The sequence below is a fragment of the Astatotilapia calliptera genome, chromosome 7 (assembly GCF_900246225.1).
Source record: "Astatotilapia calliptera chromosome 7, fAstCal1.2, whole genome shotgun sequence".
Classification (NCBI taxonomy): Eukaryota; Metazoa; Chordata; class Actinopteri; order Cichliformes; family Cichlidae; genus Astatotilapia; species Astatotilapia calliptera.
The window spans coordinates 53,657,447-53,677,872 of NC_039308.1; the positions used below are offsets into that span (position 1 = coordinate 53,657,447).

The 20,426-nt window shown below is 39.7% G+C and overlaps 1 protein-coding gene across 1 annotated transcript; it reads left to right on the plus strand.

Moving 5' to 3' along the window:
• Positions 1 to 1,435: 1,435 nt before the first annotated feature.
• On the plus strand, positions 1,436 to 11,103 carry LOC113026609 (mucin-5AC-like). Its single transcript, XM_026175584.1, has 25 exons — positions 1,436 to 1,567; positions 1,767 to 1,805; positions 1,897 to 2,158; positions 2,267 to 2,381; positions 2,771 to 2,855; positions 2,937 to 3,049; positions 3,134 to 3,347; positions 4,236 to 4,361; positions 4,747 to 4,864; positions 4,943 to 5,081; positions 5,205 to 5,309; positions 5,400 to 5,469; positions 5,573 to 5,710; positions 5,793 to 5,957; positions 6,033 to 6,127; positions 6,231 to 6,357; positions 6,441 to 6,699; positions 8,616 to 8,665; positions 8,783 to 8,883; positions 8,987 to 9,138; positions 9,375 to 9,513; positions 9,590 to 9,694; positions 10,299 to 10,478; positions 10,568 to 10,807; positions 10,897 to 11,103. The coding sequence occupies exons 1-25, from the start codon at positions 1,489 to 1,491 to the stop codon at positions 11,092 to 11,094; spliced, it is 3,414 nt and encodes a 1,137-aa protein (XP_026031369.1). The 5' UTR covers positions 1,436 to 1,488; the 3' UTR covers positions 11,095 to 11,103.
• Positions 11,104 to 20,426: the final 9,323 nt, after the last annotated feature.

The window sequence follows — 20,426 nt, forward strand, 5'->3', positions numbered from 1 at the left end:
ATTAAATAGAATGTGGACTTAAGGGCACTTCCACTTTGGCTGCACTTTTCAGTCCCCCATGTTTTCATCATCGAGGTTCCTTCGTTTGCCTGTTAAGACAGAAGTGCTAGTATCATTGTTTAGATATCTTTACTAGAAACATTGCATCTATCGAGAAGATCCTATTTTATACACACACTGCTAGGTAATTGTATTTTCTGTATTAATTAGGTTTTATCTTTATATTTATAACTATTAAAAGCAATTCCTTTTTGCTATACCAAAGGTTCTATCTCAACATTTTTATTACACTCAAAACAACATGTAAAAAACTGACTAATTTAAAACTATAACTATTTCTGAAGTTTCTATGTGAGGTTTATTTTTCTGCTTCACAGAAACGCTGTAAATGTTTAACTGACATGAGCATACACAAAGAGCACAACTTACATGCTAGTGCATAGTGGTTATGTTAACTCCATCTTGTTTCAAAGGTATAATACAGATTATTTGAAGTTCACTATCTTAGTTTAATGTGTCAGCAAGCTAAAATTTAATTACTTGCACAAAGTTGAGTCCTAATAAGACTGTTTTAAAACAGTACCATTAAATTGTTATAGTTACATCTGGGGAGGTTAAAATGTACCTAAAGTTAGTAGAATCTATCTTCTTGGGGCTGTGAGACATTAAACCAAATGTTACACTTGTTGAGCAAACTACACAGAAAATAGTGCCGTTATCATGATAACTGATGATATTTGGCAATGTAAAAATATTGGCAAAGCCTCAGAATTACATCAGTCTCATCATCTCACTTTTTGAGCATTTGCTGTATGTTAATCCAAAGCTACTTATGCTGATTACATATACATCCCATCATGTAGTTAAATCTTAACTTAAATGTGAATAAAGTTACCTGGTAAGACAAAGCAGACTGTCTTAGTGTGTAAACCCTTTCATATCTACACATCTTTGACAAATGTTTACTCAAAGTATGATTCAGTGATTCATAGATGTATTTTACATCAGCAAATTTACTTATGTCAATGAAAGATACAGAGGCCAACCCACAGTTTAAATTCTCTGGGCTGGTCTTTCTGACAATGACGTGAGAAAAGCATGCAATCCTTGTTTGACAATGTGTCGTTCTCATGAAAATCTGTCCTGAAAGTGTTCCATAATAAAAACAAACAAACTGTATGACAATTCAGTTTAAAATATTTTTCTTTATAATGTTGATGTTTGTCCAAGATTACCATTAAAACTGAGGTATGGAGCATGAGAGAGGGAGTGACAAAATATATCATGACTCAAACAGATGAAGATGAAATGTTGTTATAAGACACTTCATGGGTGTGATTTTAATGTAGACAAAAAGGTGAACACCCAGGATGCATCTTCTGCTCCTCCTAAACTGCAAACATCAAATGAACTATATTACACGGCCCTTTCGGTGAGGTATCAGTTGGTGCACCTTTCCCTCTCTCTGGACAGGGATTGCTCAAAGCCATGAGGTCAGCCAGCATGCAGCTAGAATGGGTGATACCATGGCTCAGCCTTTGCCTTGGCCTATCAGCAGCCACCATTGGTATGTAGTCTATTGTAACACAAAGAGAGTGGTATCCATGACTGTGTGAAGATGAAACTTTAATTATTTCAGCTTTTTTTTCCTTCTGTTTTGTGTTACATTAAGATGAACAGAACTCAAGTACAAGTCATATTTGTCTTCTGACATAATGACGATATGTAGGTGTTATAACTTTTATCTTCTTTTTCTTCTTTTTAAGTCACGGTTCAGGACACTGGAAAAATTCCAGTAATTACAGGTAATTTTTTTTTCAGAGACAAAATAACGCAATGAATAAATAAATGATTAACCATTACACTAGTGTAATGACTTATTTTCTTTCAAAATAGTAGTGAGCCCATCTCACAACAACCAGTTCTGCAGCACATGGGGAAACTACCACTTTAAGACATTTGATGGGAATTTGTTCAGGCTTCCATCCACTTGCAGCTACATCTTTGCATCCCAGTGTAAGGCAGACTACAACAGTTTCAACATTGAGCTCCAACGACAGGAGTCCGATATGGTTACCACCATAAAGAAAGTCACAATGAAACTGGATGGTGAAGTTGTGGAATTAGGCAATGGATTCATCAAAATCAACAATGAACCGTGAGTCTGTCTTACAAATGTGATTTTTCATTGACAGCTGATGCACTGGTTTAATAGACGATTAATATTTAATCTAACTATGATGATTTTTTTTTTTATTCCTTATAGTGCTAAAATACCCTTCAGTCGGGGTGGCATTTCAGTAGAAAGCATTGCATCCTATGTTAAAGTTCAGGCAAAGCTGGGATTGGTCTTAATGTGGAATCAAGAAGACTCCCTCTGGGTATGCTTTTTACCTACTGTGTTCGACGCCACTAATGTTTCTGAAGTAATCTATAATAAATAAATTATGCTGATTATAATTACTAAAGAAAGCTAAGTGGATTTTGTGCTTGATACAAATAAATCTCATATACTGCAGATTATAGTAAATAAACTGTATATTATAGTGAACAAATAACTACCAAAGTGTGCTATATGATTTAAACACACTGTGTGTGTCGTGTATTGCTACAGAAATGTTGAGTTTTTTAATTAATATTACCTTTAGCACAGGTAAAAAGCAGCTTTACCAGAGTATTCCTCACTGCACTGTATTATTCAAATAGTAATTATAGATTTCATCTTTATTTCTGCATTTAATTCATATCTAATTTTTGAAATGGTTTTAAGGTTGAACTGGATGCAAAATTCAGAAATCAAACTTGTGGTCTGTGTGGTGACTTCAATGAACTGAATAATGAGTTCACAAATTCAGGTAAGAACTAAATCCTAAAGCTTAAAGAAGACTACAATCCAATTCAGTGATCACACTTGCTAAAACATAATTTCCTATTAGATACAGGGGCTTCTTACTGTATTGAAGAATATGGGGACAAGTGGAAAATCAGTGGTCTGTCTGACAATTGTGAGACCACGTCCTTTAAAGCTAAAGAGTCATGTGAAGTTCCGGTATGTCAAATTATTTTTGCTTGGAAGTATCTTACATATATTTAAATGCATGATATTAAATGCATAATAATCTTTGACCAACAGGAAGATCTCTGCCAGAAACTGAAGACTGAAAGTGCATTTGACAGTTGTCAAGGCCTGATTGAAACCGAGTCCTTCATTGACGCCTGTAAGGAAGATCTGTGCTCCTGTGTCAGCAATGATACGTCTTGTGTGTGTGCGACCATGTCAGAGTACTCCCGTCAGTGTGCTCATGCAGGCGGGACACCAGGGCAGTGGAAGAACCCAGATTTCTGTGGTAAGAACATAAACAAGGGGATTTGTTGTTTTCACTGTACTAACATCCAGTAGCGGTTTCAGATACGGGCGATACGGGCGGTTGCCCGGGGCGGCATCGTGGTGGGGGGCGGCATCACGGGCACCGGCAAAAAAAAAAAAAAATGCTCGTACTCATGCTGCCCTGACGTCAGCCAGCGCTTATTGGGAATGGCATAGGCACCGATTGGTTTTCTATTGCCCATTTGCTGGGAGAAAGGGCGCCCTTCCTGCTGCTTGCTGTGCAGAGAGGGGAGGGCGGGTGATTCTGTGACCGGCTGGAGCAGCATCTAATAACCAACTCGCAAAATAAAACAAAATAAAAACAAACCAACAAACACGAAAACACCAGACATTATGATACAGACTTATAATTTGCACCGATGTTTTTTCGAAATTCTATACACAAAAAGTGAGCGGGAGAGCCCTCGGTGCGCCTGCTTGCTGCTGAAGTCAAAGTAAACTTTATTGCCATCTCCACTACATACAGTCCAGTATATAGAGAGACGAGACGACGAGGCTCCAGTTACAGCAGTGCAAGTAAACAAACAATAAATATAAGAAGAGTAAGAAAATAAATCTACACTTTAGGACTAGAGGTAAAGGGATCAATAACAATTTAAAAATTTCTGAAATCTCATAAATGCACCCTAGACAAAGTGAATCTGTGAACTAAGGTGTAGGTGTGTTAGATCATGTTGTGGTGATCCTTGGGTTGAGGGATGGGTGTTCATACTGGAGTACAAAATTAAAACCAATGGAAATGGACAAGAAGTGTTCGCCCAAGGCGCCAAACAGGCTAGGACTGCCACTGCTAACATCACAATTACTTGTTTATTAATTTTAATTCTAACTTTTGTGTGCTTAAAAGGAAAATCATGCCCCTTCAACCTGGAGTATAAGGAATGTGGTAATCCCTGCATGGACACTTGCAAAAACCAGGGCACAAACCAAGTGTGTAGTGAACACTGTGTTGATGGATGTTTCTGTCCATTTGGTAAGTTTTGTAGCTTCTAGAGGATAATATTCTTTCTTTTTTTTAAAAAAAATTGGGGCTAGTATGTATTCACTATTATAATTCTTAGGTTATCACTTTTATTCTTTAAATGTATTATTTTTCCCTTTGACACTCTATAGTGTATTTGTGAAGCTAAATTGGATAATATTTGATCAAATGTTGCCATCCTGGGTTGCAACGTTTACCACAGTGAAATCTAAGAAAATTTCTTCTTAGGTCTTTTTAGCCCATTGGGAAAGTGAGGAAAGTGAGGACATCTATGTTAAAAAATAGGAACATTTGGGGCCTCAAAATGTGCCGATGACATACCCATCAGACCTAATGGTGATTTTGTGTATTATCATAAAACTATCTGTTTCCAAAGGGACTGTGTTGGATGATGTCACACATACTGGGTGCATCACTGTTGACAACTGCAGCTGCCTGCATAATGGAGAAATATACCAACCGGGGCAATCCTACTCCGGGCCATGCAAGAGCTGGTAACTGTATCATTTATAACTTCATATCTATATTCACACTGGTTTATGAAGATGAACTGACGGACCTCTGTTTAACAGCACCTGCAAAAATGGTGAGTGGATCTGTAATCTTAAAGACTGCCCTGGTGTTTGTTCCATCCTGGGTGGCTCTCACATCACCACCTATGACGATAAAACGTATATGTTTCACGGAGAGTGTTCTTATGTTCTGACAAAGGTGAGGTGAAACAGAAAATAACTTTCTTTTGTTTTTTATATTATTTTTATTGTTATTATTCACAAACATGTATTATACATGTAAACTACATGTGTAAGTGCATTTTTGACTTTTCAATTTTAGGAAATCAAAGGGACTTTCAGCCTTCAAGGCGACTTGGCTAAATGTGAAAAATCTGATAAATCAACTTGTCTGGCTTCAATCACTCTACTACTGTCAGATCATGTGGTAAAATATGTGTATATTTTTATCCAGTTTATTTTGTTTTCCAATGGTTCAGATGGCTTTTCTGATATAGTAATATACTTTGTCCTATAGATTGTTAAAATTGATGCCAGTGGGCAGGTCTTTTACCACACACTGCTCACTCAGCTTCCTCTCTTTTTGGGTGAGCACTTGTTTATCTTTTAGTGAATGAAATCTCAACATTTAAATGAGTCTCATCATTTAATTTGAAAATATATACGTATAAAATATATTTCCCTTTACAGATGATATCACAATTTTCCACCCATCTACATTCTTTCTTGTAATGCAAACCACCTACGGGCTTGATGTTGAGATTCAGCTCACACCTGTTATGCAGGTCTACATCAAAGCCAGTGTATCTAATAAAGGAAAACTCGTCGGTGGGTTTGGATTTTGATTGGTTTTGGGATTAAGTTTAAAGTGTGAAGATTGTTATGTTACACCATGATCATCTTTATCCAGGTCTGTGTGGAGATTTTGATAACGATGGATCACAGGACTTCCAAACAACCTCCGGTATAATTGAAAAAACAGCTTGGACATTTGCCAACACATGGAAAACCAAGCCAAACTGCCCTGATGTGACAAATATACTCGGGGACCCCTGTAGTTTGAGTACAGAAAAGGGTAGGTCACAGTCATCATGCTCTATGTTTTGTTGATGGCTTATCACTTTTTAAGTAAACCTGTTTCTTTCTGTAGAGAAATATGCCAAACACTGGTGCTCCCAGCTGTCAGATCCAAAAGGTGTTTTTTCACTGTGCCATCCTGTGGTACACCCAGTAGAGTATCAACTTGTAAGCAGGGATTTCTTCTTTTTTGTAATCAAGTGTATGTTTTTATTTTAATTATTTATTAGCTTTAACTGATGATTAAGCTTTTTGCTGTTTCTCTTCGCAGAATTGTATTTATGACACCTGTGCCTGTGAAAAAAGTGAGGATTGCTTGTGTGCTGCTTTGTCCGCCTATGTTCATGCATGTGCTATTGAAGGCATATTATTGACTGGATGGAGGAACAACACATGCCGTAAGTTTAAATGAAATTATCTACTACAATAAATCATATCTGTCTCTGTTTAAACTGTAAAGGGTCCTTTTTTCTTCCAACAGAGAAATACACAAATGACTGCCCACCTACTTTTGTGTATGACTACAAAATGACAAGCTGTGGTCGCACCTGTCGCTCTCTTAGTCAGTCAGATTTAACATGTGGGGTTGATTTTACTGAGCTTGATGGCTGTGGCTGTGCTGAAGGAACTTATCTAAATGAGAAGAACGAGTGTGTGTTACCCTCACAATGTTCCTGTTACGCTGGAGACACAGTGGTGCATCCCGGGCAGGTTACTACACTCAGTAATGGACAGACTTGGTATGTTTTTCCATATATTCTGTATTTTTATTAATTCATTAATTTAGTTATTTATTTATTTTGTGTTTTGATGATGTTTGATGGTTAACATAAAGTAGATAAGAACAAGGGAAGAGAAAACACCAATAATTTAGTATGCTGTGAAGTACTGCACTTGTGCTTGCCAAGATGTTTTTTTGGTGCCTTTATACTTGTAGAAGAGTATGCGACTGATTGGTTGTACTTTGCCCTACAAAAGTCTGCCTAAAGTGGAGTGAAATTGTGGCCAATATATGAGACAAAAACTGTAAACTTGTTACATTTCTATTTTTTGTCTGGAACTTTTTTCCATGTCCATTTTTCATGGGGCAAGATATTTGATACTCTGAAACCAGGTACTAGTAACCAATGTTCCTTCTAATTTTTTATGTGTCTGAGCAAACACACAAACTCTCTGAGCGGTCCCTTGGACCACCATAAGCAACATTAGACGTGTGCACAGCATTGAATCCATCCAAGTTACATGGTTTATTAAAATAATCAAATTACAGCATTTACATTTATGTTGGAATACTTTTAATTAACTGCTTTAATCCACTTACAATGAAAATTTAAAAAATAAATCTTGTTCAAGACCTGTGTAGTATGTTAACACTATTGGAAGTAAAAATAACTTGAACTCCAATTTTGAAAACACAATTTTTTATTATTATTTTTTAAATAAAGCTCTGACTATATTATGAGTATGAGTCTGTGGTCTGGGAGAGAGTCTTGTAACTCTCTGTCTGTAAAATACAGTATACGATGACCAATGTTGGGCAATTAATTATATAGTTCTTCAAAAAAATGAGTTTTGCAAACAACTAAATTTTTTGCAGCTATTTACCTAAAAATGCAGCCAAGGCGTTTAAAAAAAACAAAACAAAAAAAACATTTCAAACTACTTACAAAACAATCAGCTGTTCTGCATCAAAGAAATAAAGGTGAACATCACAAGCCTGCAGACCTGGCAACAGGAGATGTATCACTCCTGTAACACCTGTAACATTCAGCAGTTGCCTCATTGTTCTGACACACACAACAAAACTAGTGACTACACTACACACTAACTACACAACACATTAACTTCAGACTCCAAACACACGAAACATCGTAAATCTCTCACATCTCCAAACCCCGCCGTCACTCCTAAAACTTCCCCCCTTCCTAAACATCTAAATGTCATGCTGCCAACATTTTTAGATTGGTCAACATGGTACATTTGTCCACCAATAGGAAAGGATGGGGCGGGGTTAGTTTTGTTTTTGCTCACATGTAAAATAAGAAGTAAAATAAAACTGTATTATTGGCAAATTATACATTAAGTAACAAACTGAAGCCACTGTGAAGTGGACATGGACACACTCAGAAAATGGAGACATGCCACACAGTCCAATGTGAATCAAAACAAGAATGCTAGACACACTTGTCAACAAAAGATGGCAGTAATTTAAAGGACGAGTGCAAATAAATAAGAAAAGTTAAAAAAGAACATTGTTTGAGATGAAATGAAAGAGAAATTGCTTTCACTTTGGTAGTTTTACTTGATAGCTCTTTTTAGGCAGGGGCAGGGCATGCGTGTTTGGCTTCTTTGTTTTTTAACCCTGTTACAAAACAAATAACTCATTTCATTCAGCAAGTGGACTCACTTAACTCTCAGGGCCTATGCAAATGTGCAAAGAAGTTAAGATTCTGGCAAATTCAAGTTTCATTATCAAAGAACTTTATTGCTTCACTGATGTGGTTCAGGTTGTGACATGCCCAAGTATCACCAAGTGAAGTTGTCCCAGGAATGTTTAACCTGAATACACACAGCTGCAATTGATACCTTGTTATTTCATTGAACTGATACAATGCATCTCTTTTCTTTGTCTTGCCTATCTTCATTTATGTTTCAGCTCTTGCTATGGTGGAGAATTAACCTGTTCAGGAAAACAAGTGATTCAAAGTAGGTACAAAGTACTTAATTACTGTTCATTAAATGGTTATTTCTACTGAAAAGCAAAGTATAAGTAAATACAACCATACAGTTGTGTCCCTTTAAAGACACTGTCATTGTTCTCAGCATGCACAAGCCCAATGGTTTTCCTCAACTGCTCAAATGCAAAGCCGGGAGAAAAGGGATCTGAGTGCCAAAAAAGCTGCCAGACACTGAACAAACAATGTGTAAGACTGAGAAGCTGATTCATAACTGCCACACATGGACATTACAACAGCATAATCAGTTATTAAGCATATTGATGAAATATGTCTCTGTTATCCTGAACAGATCAGCACAGATTGTATCTCAGGATGTGTATGTCCTGATGGCCTGCTATCAGATAATAATGGAGGCTGTGTAAAGCAGGAGGACTGCCCCTGCCCATATAATGGACAATACTATAAACATGGACAATCTGTTAAAGTAGACTGCAATACATGGTGAGGGCTTTTTTTGTTCTTCTTGGGGTTTTTTCTAACAATTTCCTGTTATTTACTCATCCATCAACTCTGTTTAAATAAAGAGTATCTTTTAAAAACACACTAAATAATACTCAAACTCTGGTGTCCCCAAGCATGTTTTTCACATCACTGAAACTTTTTTTTTGGGGGGGGGGGGGGGGGGGGCTTTGGGAATAGTTATTTAACAAGATTTAACTTCCCTTTTCAAATCTAAGCACATGCAAAAGCAGCATATGGGAATGTACAGGTCAAGACTGTGGTGGAACCTGTACCATTTATGGAGCAGGGAATTACATCACTTTTGATGAATCAAGATTTGCCTTTAGTGGAGGCTGTAGCTACATCTTCACCCAGGTACAGTCTGCACTTACGTTTAATCTTTATGACCTGTTAAAATCAGTCCTGTGATACTGACATGAGAATCCTGCAGGATTCCTGTGGAGGTGAGAACGGCACCTTTCAGGTACTGACTGAGAGCATCCCCTGCGAAAATGCTGAAAGCGTCTGCTCCTTTGACATCACGCTCTATTTAGGGGTATGTAAATATGAACAGAAATTGCATTTACAAGTTGTTTTTTTTAAAAAGATAGATACCTTAATAATTAATAATTATGCATTACAGGCACCTTCCTTATCTGTTTTTAAATCACGTCTTAAAACATATTTATTTACCTTGGCTTTTAGCATAGCAGGACTTGTTGATGTCTCTTAATATGTTTCTTATTAATTATATTATTTTTAATTTTAAGATATTTTATATGTAATTTAAACTGTTTCCTCTCTGTTTTATATTTGTAGCACTTTGGTCAACATTGTTGGATGTAAAGTGCGTCATAAATAAAGATGCTATGCTATGCTATGCTATTACCTCATTATTATAATCACTATATGAGAAAATGGGTTTTTTGAAAAAGAAACAGGGTACACAGTGTTGTCGTTAATATAGTGAGTTGGACTGTGTGTTTCAACATGAGCCCTGTTCTATTTTTGAAAATTAAGCATGGCAAAAAATTAAATATTAACCTTTTGCTGGGTACTGTAATCTGGTCTACAATTGTTGCAAATCCATACGTATTAATGTTCCTAAATGGTCACATCGTTTTTCACAATTCCCAATTAGCATGTTTTGTTTTTAACAGAACAGTGAAATTCGTCTCTCAGATGAACATATCAAAGTTTTAAAAAAAAACAGTGGGGAAGAAATACCCTATCAAGTCCACACTTTGGGTTTATATCTCGTCATTGAAGCGAAGAATGGCCTTATTGTCATTTGGGATAAAAAGACAACCCTCATGATAAAACTCAGATCTACATTCAAGGTCTGTGAGCACACACACACATACACACATACACATATATAGATAGAGAGAGAGATAGAGAGATATAAACAAACTTGTTCTTTTCTTAGGGCAAAGTCTGCGGTCTGTGTGGAAATTTTGATGGAAATATCAAGAATGATTTCACTACCAGAAATAAAGAAGTTGTGGTTGATCCCCTTATATTCGGAAACAGCTGGCAAGTGTCACCTAGCTGCTCAAGTGCACAAACTCCAAAGGATGCATGTACACTGTACTCACACAGACAGGCATGGGCAGTGAAGCACTGCAGCATTATCAAGAGTGCAGTATTTGAGGCCTGCTATTCAAAGGTAAGTGTTTATGAATGTAAGTAAACGTTTAGGCTATAATGGACCAAAGTCACTCTTTACTTACATTTACAATTACTTATTCCAAAAAGGTGGATCCCCAACAATATTTTGATGCCTGTGTGAGAGACACGTGTGCCTGTAATTCAGGAGGAGATTGTGAGTGTTTCTGTTCAGCTGTAGCAGCTTATGCAGCAGCCTGTAATGAGGCAGGAGTGTGCGTGAAATGGAGAACTCCCACCATCTGCCGTGAGTGTTTTTTTTATTTTTCTGTGACAAGATACATATAAAATGCAAAGTATAATAATAACTGTCAGCATGAGCTAAGTTTACAAATAAGGTTTAATGTAAAATCGAGTTCATTGTTATTTATGATTTATTATTTTTGTTTTATTAGCTGTATTCTGTGATTATTACAACCCTGATGGACAGTGTGAATGGCACTATAAGCCTTGTGGAAGATCATGCATGAAGACATGCAGAAATCCCTCTGGAATATGCTACAATCAACTTCCCGCATTAGAAGGTATGCATTGTAAGAAAAGGAAAGTACATGCATTTGTAGGTTCATAATTATACAGCCAGGCATCACTGACCATGTCTCCTCCTTTTAAGTAAAGTAGATAATGTAGTGTAAATGTGCCCCCATGTTCAACGACTGTTTGAAACCAGCTGTATTGGTGTCCTATATCTACCTTTTAGCTAATTTACTGACAAAATACTTCAGAAACTGGTGACGGGGGCTGCTGCTCTCACTGACATCATGATATTATTATTAACCTATTATTGTACAGTCTTTACTTTACAATACTTTTCAAATTAAAGCACCTCGAGGCAACTGTTGAAATGAAATAGAATTTAACTGAATTGAAAGAAAGAACGATTGGATTTTAACCACACATTTATTTCTAAATAAATAAATACGAGGACATCACAAGTTTTTTTTTTAACAAAATAAAAAAGCAGTCAAAAAACACATGGTTGAAATAATATTGACCATCGACAAAAGAACAGACCACATTATTAAAACACAACTGAGAGAAAAAATCTGTCAAATGATCCACCAATTAATAAAACAGAAATTCAGCTTTAATATTTAACCAGTAAAATGACCATTTGAAAATGGTCCAAGCTTTAAAAAGGCTGTTATAAAACATTGGCATTTAATAAGAAGATGAGATCAAATTACAATTTCATAAAATTATCCATTCCCAACTATCCCATTCCTCTTACAAAACACTAGTTACTGGTTTCCTGAAAACATGTTCTTCCCTTCCCATCAGGTATTTCTGAATTAGCTGCATTCTGAAAGCTGCAGTTCTGCTCTCTAGGTGAACTAGTCCTTGTCCACCTTTTTCTTTGTGCAAAAAAAGCACAGCCTGGGATATCCAATGTCAGTTATCCCAAAAAAACTTGATCATCAAAGACTGAATTTATTTAATAATAATGAAGGGGGCTCTAAACAAGTTAATCTATGCCACAATAAAAAACAAACTTAGTTTATAATATATTTATAATAGGAACCCTGCCTTTATATGACATCTGCGGTAACAACCATCTCCACTTCCCTAACTTCCCCTCAATTCTTGTTTAGTGTGTCTTCATGTCCCAGTTACACACCCAGATACTTCAAACATCCTCTTTTCCATTTCAAACCACCTGGAAGTTGTGGGACCCCAACAATATGACATCACAATGAGCTTGAGACCTCCAAAATATCTTTGACTAGTGACACATTATCAACAATAGACCTGCCTGGCACGCCGTAGGTTTGTGTTCAGTGGACAACATGATTCATCACCTTCTTTGGTCTGTTTGCCAGCACTTTTGACAGTGCACATTATAATCAGTGCACAATAAAGAGACAGGCCACCAGTCCTTAATATAGTGGAGATCACCTTTCTTTGGTAAGAATTAGAGGTGGGAATCACCATACAACTCACGATACGATATTATCACAATACTTAACGCACGATACGATATTATTGCGATTTTTTTTTAAATATTTTGCGATATTTAAATTCTGCACATAAAGGTAAACTTTGATATTAGATCAAATGAATATTGATAAAGTCTCACACTCAGTCTTTCTCTCATTTCAGTCAGTTTTATTGTTGACAAACTGAACGGTTTGTATTAGTCTAGTCCAACTTAACTGAATGCAACCATCTGGTACAATTATAGATATTCTGAACTATGCAATTTATGAAAACTATGCAGCCCCTTCAGCAACTGAAGAATTTGAAAGTAAATTTAAAAATATATAATTTTACATTAAATAAAAAAGTCAACATGAAGTCAACATGCTCTGACTCCAGAGCATGTTGACTTCAGAGAAAAAATTGTTTGTAACAAAATATCGATTTCTGCTGTCCCTGTATCGATACATTATTAGCAAACAAAATATCACGATACTACACAGTATCGATTTTTTCCCCCACCCCTAGTAAGAATGTTAGAACAGCTCTCATGTAGCTCTGAGGCAAAAAAAAACTTCAGCAAAGCCCTTCTCAACAACCTCCATTATATCATCACAAAGGTCAGACCAAAAAGCTTTATTAAATTCAAATGGGAGTCCATCTATGCTGGAGGCCTTCCTTACTGGCATACTTTGTAAAGCAGTATGAACTTCTTTTAATGTTAGAGGCTCCCCCAGCTCCTTGATGAACTCCTCAGAAACTCTGGAGAGACTAGTGCAGAAGTTATTAAAAGTCTTTTAAAAGCTATAAAGATCTATAAAGATTTATTGCTGAGATTTATTGCTGATAAACAGAGGAATGTTGCAATATGGACTTAGCTGGCATGGTTAAAGGAGAAACTGACAAAAAAAATATAATTCACCAAATTACACTTTTAAATTACATTTTGCCTTCTCCATACTGTCAACAAAGATCACCACTACGCTATTTGTCTGAGCAGCAGATTTAATGCTGCTTTGACCCGAAATTTCACCCAACACCAGACTACACTCCTCGATCTTAAAACCATGTTGTCTCATAAGTTTAGTGAAGTCCATTTTGGCAACTTGTACGCCAACTAGCCAAAACGCTGGTATTACGCACGCAAAAAAAATCAGCAACACTCACTTAAACTCTAAGCAAACAATCAATTCTAAATATAATACCCAGTAAAACACACACACACACACACACACACACACACACACACACACACACACACACAACAGGTAGAAAAGTAAAGTTAGAAGCAAGTCCTCAATCTCTCAGTGAGACTCACCACATGCTCCACTACCACACTCCCAGCATGCACTTCAGAGAGTAAGGAAGAAAGAATAAGGATTTTATTTTTTAAATTTGTGTTCAGAGCAGTCACAGCATGGGAATCCACTGTGAAAAGCATAATACTTTGTACTGTGGCGTTACCTATTGTTTTCCTTCCACTTCTCAGAGTTGTTCAAAATGGTTAGGCTAGATTTCATGCATGCACCTATTTTGTGTGAGGTTTGAAAATTTACAGTGATATCTCAATTCTTAAGGCTGCTATCCAACTTGCCCACCTGAAAGGCCTTATTTGGAAGAAGTAACCATGAAATGTGTTGATACATGTGGATGTTATGATGATGAAGGGAAATATTACGACAAAGGGTTCAAATTCTATATGACGCATGATGGAAATGGAACCTGTTTCTCTGCTATTTGTGATGGAAATATTACAAGAATAATAGAGCCTTGTACAACTACAACTATATCTCCAACACCCTTTACTTTCACTTCTACAGGTAAGATTTAATTCTTTTAATATTTTTTATTTAACTCTAGCAAAAACAAAAGTATAACTAAATGTTGTATTTTTTCTACACTCCCAGTAACAACAACAGAGAGGCCCACTACAGAAACATTTCAAACGACTTCTACTGTTATAACAGAGGCTGTCACAACAATTTTAACTCCCACAACACGAATAACTTCTCCATGGTCTAAAACAACACCATTACGAACATCGACAACGTCTCTACCAACTACAACCATAGTCACAGAAACAACAACAACCACATTTTCACCTCCCACAACAACCACCACAGGAACACCTCCCACAACAACCACAGAAACACCTCCCACGACAACCACAGAAACAACCACTACAACACCTTGCAATGACTACGAGTGTACATGGTCATCCTGGATCAATAAGAATTATCCCAGTAGTACTCCGGATGGTGGAGATTATGAATCCATCGCTAACATTACTGATCTGGACCTGAGTGTGTGCACAAAACCTGTGAAGATACAATGTAGAGCTAAAGATTTCCCAGATATGTCGCTGGAAGACTTAGGTCAAACTTTAATATGTGACCAAAAAGATGGACTTATCTGTCATAACAAAGACCAAGGTTTTCCTCCAAAATGCAATGACTATGAAATACGCGCTTTATGTTGCCGTTATATTTGTGTGTCTACCACAACAACAACTGTATCCACAGAAAAAACAACCACAGGAACACCTCCCACAACAACCACAACAGGAACACCTCCCACAACAACAACCACTGGAACACCGCCCGCAACAACAACTACATTTTCACCTCCCACAACAACAACCACAGGATCACCTCCCACAACAACGACCACAGGAACACCTCCCACAACAACAACTACATTTTCACCTCCCACAACAACAACTACAATTTCACCTCCCACAACAACAACCACAGGTTCACCTCCCACAACAACAACTGCCACAGGAACACCTCCCACAACAACAGCGACAGGATCGCCTCCCACAACAACCACCACAGGAACACCTCCCACAACAACAACCACAGGAACACCGCCCACAACAACCACAGAAACAACCACTACAACACCTTGCAATGACTACGAGTGTACATGGTCATCCTGGAGTAATAAGAATTATCCCAGTAGTACTCCAGATGGTGGAGATTATGAATCCATCGCTAACATTACTGATCTGGACCTGAGTGTGTGCACAAAACCTGTGAAGATACAATGTAGAGCTAAAGATTTCCCAGATATGTCGCTGGAAGACTTAGGTCAAACTTTAATATGTGACCAACAAGATGGACTTATCTGTCATAACAAAGACCAAGGTTTTCCTCCAAAATGTAATGACTATGAAATACGAGCTTTATGTTGCCGTTATACTTGTGTGTCTACCACAACAACAACTGTATCCACAGAAAAAACAACCACAGGAACACCTCCCACAACAACCACAACAGGAACACCTCCCACAACAACAACCACTGGAACACCGCCCGCAACAACAACTACATTTTCACCTCCCACAACAACAACCACAGGATCACCTCCCACAACAACGACCACTGGAACACCGCCCACAACAACCACAACAGGTTCACCTCCCACTACAACAACCACAGGAACACCTCCCACAACAACAACCACAACAGGAACACCGCTCACAACAACCACCACAGGAACACCTCCCACAACAACAACCACTGGAACACCGCCCGCAACAACAACTACATTTTCACCTCCCACAACAACAACCACAGGATCACCTCCCACAACAACGACCACTGGAACACCGCCCACAACAACCACAACAGGAACACCTCCCACAACAACCACCACAGGAACACCTCCCACAACAACCACAACAGGTTCACCTCCCACAACAACAACCACAGGAACACCTCCCACAACAACCACAACAGGAACACCGCTCACAACAACCACCACAGGAACACCTCCCACAACAACAACCACTGGAACACCGCCCGCAACAACAACCACTGGAACACCGCCCACAACAACCACAACAGGAACACCTCCCACAACAACCACCACAGGAACACCTCCCACAACAACCACAACAGGAACACCTCCCACAACAACAACCACTGGAACACCTCCCACAACAACCACAACAGGTTCACCTCCCACTTCAACAACCACAGGAACACCTCCCACAACAACCACAACAGGTTCACCTCCCACAACAACAACCACAGGAACACCTCCCACAACAACCACAACAGGAACACCGCTCACAACAACCACCACAGGAACACCTCCCACAACAACAACCACTGGAACACCGCCCGCAACAACAACCACTGGAACACCGCCCACAACAACCACAACAGGAACACCTCCCACAACAACCACCACAGGAACACCTCCCACAACAACCACAACAGGAACACCTCCCACAACAACCACAACAGGAACACCTCCCACAACAACCACCACAGGAACACCTCCCACAACAACCACAACAGGAACACCTCCCACAACAACAACTACATTTTCACCTCCCACAACAACAACCACAGGAACACCTCCCACAACAACCACCACAGGAACACCTCCCACAACAACAACCACAGGAACACCTCCCACAACAACAACTACATTTTCACCTCCCACAACAACAACTACAATTTCACCTCCCACAACAACAACCACAGGTTCACCTCCCACAACAACAACTGCCACAGGAACACCTCCCACAACAACAGCGACAGGATCGCCTCCCACAACAACCACCACAGGAACACCTCCCACAACAACAACCACAGGAACACCGCCCACAACAACCACAGAAACAACCACTACAACACCTTGCAATGACTACGAGTGTACATGGTCATCCTGGAGTAATAAGAATTATCCCAGTAGTACTCCAGATGGTGGAGATTATGAATCCATCGCTAACATTACTGATCTGGACCTGAGTGTGTGCACAAAACCTGTGAAGATACAATGTAGAGCTAAAGATTTCCCAGATATGTCGCTGGAAGACTTAGGTCAAACTTTAATATGTGACCAACAAGATGGACTTATCTGTCATAACAAAGACCAAGGTTTTCCTCCAAAATGTAATGACTATGAAATACGAGCTTTATGTTGCCGTTATACTTGTGTGTCTACCACAACAACAACTGTATCCACAGAAAAAACAACCACAGGAACACCTCCCACAACAACCACAACAGGAACACCTCCCACAACAACAACCACTGGAACACCGCCCGCAACAACAACTACATTTTCACCTCCCACAACAACAACCACAGGATCACCTCCCACAACAACGACCACTGGAACACCGCCCACAACAACCACAACAGGTTCACCTCCCACTACAACAACCACAGGAACACCTCCCACAACAACAACAACCACAACAGGAACACCTCTCACAACAACCACCACAGGAACACCTCCCACAACAACAACCACTGGAACACCGCCCGCAACAACAACTACATTTTCACCTCCCACAACAACAACCACAGGATCACCTCCCACAACAACGACCACTGGAACACCGCCCACAACAACCACAACAGGAACACCTCCCACAACAACCACCACAGGAACACCTCCCACAACAACCACAACAGGAACACCTCCCACAACAACAACTACATTTTCACCTCCCACAACAACAACTACATTTTCACCTCCCACAACAACAACCACAGGAACACCTCCCACAACAACAACTACATTTTCACCTCCCACAACAACAACTACAATTTCACCTCCCACAACAACAACCACAGGTTCACCTCCCACAACAACAACTGCCACAGGAACACCTCCCACAACAACAGCGACAGGATCGCCTCCCACAACAACCACCACAGGAACACCTCCCACAACAACAACCACAGGAACACCGCCCACAACAACCACAGAAACAACCACTACAACACCTTGCAATGACTACGAGTGTACATGGTCATCCTGGAGTAATAAGAATTATCCCAGTAGTACTCCAGATGGTGGAGATTATGAATCCATCGCTAACATTACTGATCTGGACCTGAGTGTGTGCACAAAACCTGTGAAGATACAATGTAGAGCTAAAGATTTCCCAGATATGTCGCTGGAAGACTTAGGTCAAACTTTAGTATGTGACCAACAAGATGGACTTATCTGTCATAACAAAGACCAAGGTTTTCCTCCAAAATGTAATGACTATGAAATACGAGCTTTATGTTGCCGTTATACTTGTGTGTCTACCACAACAACAACTGTATCCACAGAAAAAACAACCACAGGAACACCTCCCACAACAACCACAACAGGAACACCTCCCACAACAACAACCACTGGAACACCGCCCGCAACAACAACTACATTTTCATCTCCCACAACAACAACCACAGGATCACCTCCCACAACAACGACCACAGGAACACCTCCCACAACAACAACTACATTTTCACCTCCCACAACAACAACTACAATTTCACCTCCCACAACAACAACCACAGGTTCACCTCCCACAACAACAACTGCCACAGGAACACCTCCCACAACAACAGCGACAGGATCGCCTCCCACAACAACCACCACAGGAACACCTCCCACAACAACAACCACAGGAACACCGCCCACAACAACCACAGAAACAACCACTACAACACCTTGCAATGACTACGAGTGTACATGGTCATCCTGGAGTAATAAGAATTATCCCAGTAGTACTCCAGATGGTGGAGATTATGAATCCATCGCTAACATTACTGATCTGGACCTGAGTGTGTGCACAAAACCTGTGAAGATACAATGTAGAGCTAAAGATTTCCCAGATATGTCGCTGGAAGACTTAGGTCAAACTTTAATATGTGACCAACAAGATGGACTTATCTGTCATAACAAAGACCAAGGTTTTCCTCCAAAATGTAATGACTATGAAATACGAGCTTTATGTTGCCGTTATACTTGTGTGTCTACCACAACAACAACTGTATCCACAGAAAAAACAACCACAGGAACACCTCCCACAACAACCACAACAGGAACACCTCCCACAACAACAACCACTGGAACACCGCCCGCAACAACAACTACATTTTCACCTCCCACAACAACAACCACAGGATCACCTCCCACAACAACGACCACTGGAACACCGCCCACAACAACCACAACAGGTTCACCTCCCACAACAACAACCACAGGAACACCTCCCACAACAACAACCACAACAGGAACACCGCTCACAACAACCACCACAGGAACACCTCCCACAACAACAACCACTGGAACACCGCCCGCAACAACAACTACATTTTCACCTCCCACAACAACAACCACAGGATCACCTCCCACAACAACGACCACTGGAACACCGCCCACAACAACCACAACAGGAACACCTCCCACAACAACCACCACAGGAACACCTCCCACAACAACCACAACAGGTTCACCTCCCACAACAACAACCACAGGAACACCTCCCACAACAACCACAACAGGAACACCGCTCACAACAACCACCAATGGAACACCTCCCACAACAACAACCACTGGAACACCGCCCGCAACAACAACCACTGGAACACCGCCCACAACAACCACAACAGGAACACCTCCCACAACAACCACCACAGGAACACCTCCCACAACAACCACAACAGGAACACCTCCCACAACAACAACCACTGGAACACCTCCCACAACAACCACAACAGGTTCACCTCCCACTACAACAACCACAGGAACACCTCCCACAACAACCACAACAGGTTCACCTCCCACAACAACAACCACAGGAACACCTCCCACAACAACCACAACAGGAACACCGCTCACAACAACCACCACAGGAACACCTCCCACAACAACAACCACTGGAACACCGCCCGCAACAA